Consider the following 6,670-nt stretch of genomic DNA (forward strand, 5'->3'; position numbering starts at 1 on the left):
CAATGGTGCGATCTGGGCTCACCGCAACCTCTGCCTCCCGGGTTCAAGCGATTCTCCTGCCTCAGCCTCCCAAGTAGCTGGGATTACAGGTATGCACCACCACGCCCAGCTAATTTTGTGTTTTTAGTAGAGATGGGATTTCTCCACGTTGCTCAGGTTGGTGTCGAACGCCCAATCTCAGGTGATCTGCCCGCCTCAGCCTCCCAAAGTGCTGGGATTACAGGCGTGAGCCACCATGCCTGGCCTAATTTTGTATTTTTAGTAGAGATGGAGCTTCTCCATGTTGGTCACCTGCTCTTGAACTCCCAACCTCAGGTGACCTGCCCGCCTCGGACTCCCGAAGTGGGATTACAGGCGTGAGCCACCGCGCCCAGCCCTTCCTGGATGTTTTTCCTGCTCACTGTTCTGCTTCCAAATCCTTCTCAAGGTTGCTATTATACTAACCTTTCCAAAACATCATTTTTACCATGTTGTTTCTTTATTTCTTTGGAATCTCTTATTCTTGTATTTGTCAGGTCCTTCTATATCATCATTTTTCCCATTTTTTTAAAATTTCTTTAGAATTTATTATTCTTGTACTTGTCAGGGCCTTCTATATCAAACCAAGGAAGTCCCTCTCTGGGCAACAGAGGTGACACGAAAGTCTGAGGGGTTTATGGGACACAATAGAAATGCCCAGAGGCCACCATACCTTTACATCCAAAATCCCTCATATTGTCCTTCAGATCTCCCATAGTCAGGCATAACCTCCCCTAGTTAGTAGAGAGAGAGAAATGGATCAAAGCTTCTGAGTAGACCGGGTACAGTGGCTCACACCTATAATCCCAGCACTTCAGGGGGCCAAGGCCGGAGGATCACTTGAGGCCATGAGTTTGAGACCAGCCTGCCCAACATGGAGAAACCCCATCTCTACTAAAAATACAAAAACTAGCCAGGCATGGTGGCGGGCACCTATAATCCCAGCTACTCAGGAGGCTGAGGCAAAAGAATTGCTTGAACTCGGGAGATGGAAGTTGCCATGAGCCAAGATCCTGCCACTGTACTCCAGCCTGGGTGACAGAGGGAGAGTCTTGTCTCAAAAAAAAAAAAAAAAAAAAAAAAAAAATCTGACTAATACCTTTTTGTGATTTTTTTTTTTCTTTTGAGACAGTGTCTCATTCTGTTGCCCAGACTGGAGTGCAAAGGCTCATTGCAGCTTCAAACTCCTAGGTTCAACCGATCCTCCAGCCTCACCCTCCTGAGCAGCTGGGATTACAGATGTGCACCACCATGCCCAGCTAATTTTTGTATTTTTTATAGACATGAGGTCTTGCCATGTTGCCAAGGCTGCCTTTTTGTGATTTTATATACACTTCATACCTCATACCTGTCTCAACAGGATATCAGCCATCCAAACCAGCAAGAACATTAAAGTCCTTTGCAGGTGGTTTTTGTTTTGTTTTGTTTTGTTTTTGGGAAGGAGTCTCACTCTGTCACCCAGGCTGGAGTGCAATGGCACAATCTCAGCTCACTGCAACCTCCGCCCTGTGGGTTCAAGCGATTCTCCTGCCTCAGCCTCCCAATTAGCTGGGATTACAGGCACCTGCCATCACACCCAGCTAATTTTTTTTTTGTATTTTTAGTAGAGATGGAATTTCACCATGTTGGCCAGGCTGGTCTCGAACTCCTGACCTCAGGTGATCCACCTGCCTCAGCCTCCCAAAGTGCTGGGATTAACAGGCATGAGCCCACCGTGCCCGGTCTAGGTTGTCTTATTTTATAATATGATCCCCACTTGCAAGCCACACTCACCTTCACTCCTGCCTTCCCATCAGACTGTCTGGGCCTCCCTACTCCTTCAGTCTGAACTCACCCAGCACTTGAATGCCTGTTCTAACGCACCACCTTCCATAGAGCCTTTTCATGCCCCACTCCGAAGCGTTGCAGCTTTTGCCTTGTCAGGACACACAGACCACAGCTCAGTTACACTATCTTGGACTTCTTTTTTTTCTTCTTCTCCTTTATTTTTTTTTAACCTTGGACCTCTGAAAGTACCTTAAGGTCAGGCTTTGATTGGAGCCCACCCAGCTCACTAAGGCCAAAAACACAGCAGTCAGCAATTTGTGGTTTTGGTTTAAGCTAAAAAGAGGCTTTCTGGTTGCTAAATATGCCAGTGAGCATTTCAGTTATTTGCACTTCAGTGCAGAGGTCATCCAGTCCTTCTTGGGAGTGACATCAAGGACAAAGGTGATATGGAGGTAGGAGCAATATTTGTGTGTGTGTATATATATATATATATATATTTTTTTTTTTTTTTTTTAAGGGCGGCCCCAGAGGCCTAGAACTAATAAGATATCTGCCTATATGGACCAAGAGCAGGAAGAAAGGCCAGACAATCGTCCCTCAGTAGACAGTGCCGCTTGGAATGACCACAGTCTGGGATGCACTAACACATGGCATTTACCATCAGCTAAATAAACATTTGATTTCATGTTGCACAATGACCTAGCCAGTCCAGCTACTTTAACCCTGGTCTTCCTATAGAATGACCCCAGTATGAGCTCTACTTCAGGGCAGCTCCTCTCTTGGATGAAAGGCAGCAAAGAGCTTGCTGCCCAAGCTGGCCAAGAGGAAGTGCCCACAAAACTATTTCGCTGTGGAAGAAATCTGACCCAACATCCTAACAAACCCCCTCACATGGGCTTCCAATCTTTTAAAACTCATGTCTGCTCCCCACAGGCCCACCCTGGCAATGACTTGTCAATTTCCTTCAGGTCTACGTCCAGAAAAAAAGAGAGAAAACTGGATGCAGCTTCGAGTGCTAAGCCATGGAGGATGGACTTTGGTCCCCAAGCAAAGCATTAATGAAGGTGTTGCAACGGGAATAGTTGAGATATGATATGAGGAAGACCAGAGAACAATTCCTGATGAATGTCCTCCCTCCCAAGCCTCAGTCTGACCATAGCTGCCTCATCTGGGAGTTGTGAGAATGAGGCTGGCCTTGTGCAAAGCTGATCACCTTGCTTTCCGTGGAAGGGGCTCGGTCACTGAGGTCATCATTGCTTCTCACAGGGATGCCTCTGCCCAGGAGGCTAAGCAGGCCACCGTTGGGTGACAGGCCGAAGAGTGTCAAGTATCTCCCCGGGCCGGGAAAGGTGCGAAAGAGATGGGTACTCTTGCCCCAGGGGAATGTATCAAAGGACACCTCCAGAACAACCGTACCGCTCTGTCTTTAGTTGTCTTCCTGGGGCAGGCTTTACAGGGGACCTGTTTCAACCTTAATGATAATATTAGTGTTGGCTGAAACCAAAACTATGGAGAGACGTTTATTCCTTCCCATCCCTAAAGAAGTGGCGCAGGGTCAGAAGAGACTGCGGGACAGGGAACTTTACATCAGAGCTCTTGACAGGCAGTTAGAGGCTGCTCACTTTGCGCCGCCGCCTGGCTCTTTGGGGCGCAAGGTACAGCTTCCTGCCCACCCCTGAAAGAGAGATTCCCTAGACTTCTCACGGAAGCTCACACATGCCCCTCTTCTGCCCAGCGTCCGCGCCTCGCGGGGGACCATGCTTTCCGCGCCCCGCCCGGGCCTCCTCCCCAAAGCCTGCGACCCAGCCTCCCGTACCTTGACCGTGTCCAGAGGGTGACCGACGAACACCAGGCACACGCCGCCAAAGCCGCCGGCCAGCAGGTTCTTGAGCGGGCTGATGGGTTTTGGCTGGTCGGCCATGGTCAGTCCGTCTGTCACTCCGTCTGTCAGTTCTCGGGCCGTCCTGGCTTCTCAGCCCCAGCTGCAGTGCCGGCGCCGCCGACCTTTCACCCACTTTCGGGTGGGCGGGGCACGAGCCCGGGGCAGGTCGGGAGGAGGGCCCAGTTGGCACGGTAGGGCTTCCGCCCGGGGCTGCTTCCGGCCTCGGCCCCGCTTCGATGGGCGTGGCAGAGCGCAAAGCCGCATGGGCGGGGTTTGGGAGTGTCGGCCAGCGGGCCTATTCCTCCAGGAAGCCTTCCCAGACTTCAATGTTTCCTCTGAGCTCCCATTCATCCACTCACTCCAGAGAGATCAATTCCGCCCTGCCATAGGCCAGGCGTCCTTCTAGGTGCTGGAGGCACCCCTGGTAGTACAACACACAGGTCCCTGTCCTCCTGTAATTTACAGACCATAACAAAGATAAATAACTAAAAAATGCATAGTGTATCAAGTAGTAATAAGTACTACGGAGAAAAATCCAGGAAGAGAGTTAGAGGGTGTGTGGGACAAGTGATTTGCAATTTTAGTTAGTTGAATAAGGGAGGGTTTAACTGAAAAGGTGACAGGATTCAAGACCTGAGAAGATGAGAGAGGGAGTTCTGTTCACACATAACAGGGTCAAGGGTGAGGAACCTTCCACCCAGAAGAAAAAGAAAATGCAAAAGCCTTGAGATGGTCTGTGCCTGACATGTTTGAGAAACCACAGGAAGAGGGAGGGTAGTAGCTGATGAGGCGACAGAGGTTTTGGAGGCACTAGAAGACAGGTTTGGGCCTGGTGTTATGGCTCATGTCTGTAATCCCAGCTCTTTGGGAGGCCAAGGCGAGAGGATTGCTTAAACCCAGGAGTTTGAGACCAGCCTGACTTATATAGCAAGACTCTTGTCTCTAAAAAAAAAAAGTTAGGCCGGGCCCAGTGGCTCACACCTGTAATCCCAGCACTTTGGGAAGCCAAGGAGGGAGGATCATCTGAGGTCAAGAGTTTGAGACCAGCCTGACCAACATGGAGAAACCCCGTCTCTACTAAAAATACAAAATTAGCTGGGCGTGGTGGCGCATGCCTGTAATCCCAACTACTTGGGAGGCTGAAGCAGGAGAATCACTTGAACTTGGGAGGCAGAGATTGCGGTGAGCCCAGATCGTGCCATTGCACTCCAGCCTGGGCAAAAAGAGCAAAACACTGTCTCTAAAAAAAAAAAAAAAAAAAAAAAAAAAAGTTAAAGGCCCGACGCAGTGGCTCATGCCTATAATCCCAGCACTTTGGAAGGCCAAGGCAGGTGGATCACCTGAGGTCAGGAGTTCAAGACCAGCCTGGCCAACATGGTCAAACCCCGTCTCTACTAAAAATACAAAAACTTGCCAGCCGTGATGGCAGACGCCTATGCCTGTAATCCCAGCTACTCGAGAGTCTAAGGCAGGAGAATCGCTTGAGCCCAGGAGGCAGAGCTTGCAGTGAACCGAGATCTTGCCACTGTCTCTCCTCTGAAGGACGTAGAAGTCATTGCAGGGTACTGAGTGGGGAGCGACATAGTCTGACATCGTTATCAGGATCCCCCTTTGATTGCTGGGTGAAAATAGACTCCAGGGGGCAAGAAGAATCAAGGAACCTTAAGGAGGCTAAAAGCCATGGCCAGAGATGTTGACTTGCACCAGGGCATAACAGAGGAGGTAGTAAGAAGTGGTCAGATTCAGCCGGGCGTGGTGGCTCACGCCTGTAATCCCAGCACTTTGGGAGGCCGAGGCGGGTGGATCTCGAGGTCAGGAAATCGAGACCATCCTGGCTAACATGGTGCAACCCCGTCTCTACTAAAAATACAAAAAAAAAAAATTAGCCGGGCATCATGGCGGGCATCTGTAGTTCCAGCTACTCGGGAGGCTGAGGTAGGAGAATGGCGTGAACCTGGGAGGCGGAGGTTGCAGTGAGCTGAGATCGTGCCACTGCACTCCAGCCTGGGTGACTGAGCAAGACTCTGTCTCAAAAAAAAAAAAAAAAAAAAAAAGTGGCCAGATTCTGGATACAGTCTAAAGAAAAAAAAATTTTAAGTTGTCAATTAATAGGATATAAAGCGGCTAGGCACAGTGGTTCACGCCTGTAATCCCAGCACTTTGGGAGACCGAGGCATACAGATCATGAGGTCAGGATATCGAGACCATCCTGGCTAACACGGTGAAACCCCATCTCTACTAAAAATACAAAAAATTAGCCGGGCGTGGTGGCAGGAGCCTGTAGTCCCAGCTACTCAGGAGGCTGAGGCAGGAGAATGGCAAGAACCCAGGAGGCGGAGCTTGTAGGGAGCCGAGATCGCGCCACTGCACTCCAGCCTGGGCAACAGAGTGAGACTCCGTCTCAAAAAAAAAAAAAAAAAAAGAAAAGAAAAAAAAAGAATTATGGGCCGGGCACAGTGGCTCACACCTGTAATCCCAACATTTTGGGAGGCCCAGGCAGGCGGATCATGAGGTCAAAGTTCGAGACCAGCCTGGCCACCATGGTGAAATGCTCTCTCTACTAAAAATACAAAAATTAGCCAGGCGTGCTGGCATGTACCTATAATCCCAACTGCTCAGGAGGCTGAGGCAGGAGAATCGTTTGAACCCAGGAGGCAGAAGTTGCAGTGAGCCGAGACCACACCATTGCACTCCACCCTGGGTGACAGAGCAAAACTCCGTCTCAAAAAAAAAAAACAAAAAACAACTATATGCATTGGAGCAAATTTTTAGAAAGGGATTCATAAATGCCTTTACACAGGAAAAAATAGGCAATCAAGCATTCTCATTCGAATGAGGGGCCAGGCGCGGTGGCTCACACCTGTAATCCCAGCACTTTGGGAGGCCAAGGTGAGTGGATCATGAGGTCGGGGAGATCAAGACCATCCTGGCCAACATAATGAAACCCCATCTCTACTAAAAATACAAAAATTAGCTGGGCATGGTGGCATGTGCCTGTAATCC

The 6,670-nt window shown here is 49.6% G+C and overlaps 1 protein-coding gene across 1 annotated transcript in view; it reads right to left on the reverse strand.

Moving 5' to 3' along the window:
- Positions 1–3,914, reverse strand: part of SLC25A20 (solute carrier family 25 member 20) — a 43,645-nt gene extending 39,731 nt beyond the window's left edge. Inside the window, exon 1 of the mRNA XM_004034106.5 lies at positions 3,602–3,914. Within this exon, the coding sequence (XP_004034154.3) occupies positions 3,602–3,706 (105 nt within the window). The 5' untranslated portion in view covers positions 3,707–3,914. The remainder of the gene's footprint in view (positions 1–3,601) is intronic.
- Between the last annotated feature and the right edge of the window lie 2,756 nt (positions 3,915–6,670).

Source organism: Gorilla gorilla, chromosome 2, assembly GCF_029281585.2.
Source record: "Gorilla gorilla gorilla isolate KB3781 chromosome 2, NHGRI_mGorGor1-v2.1_pri, whole genome shotgun sequence".
Taxonomy (NCBI): domain Eukaryota; kingdom Metazoa; phylum Chordata; class Mammalia; order Primates; family Hominidae; genus Gorilla; species Gorilla gorilla.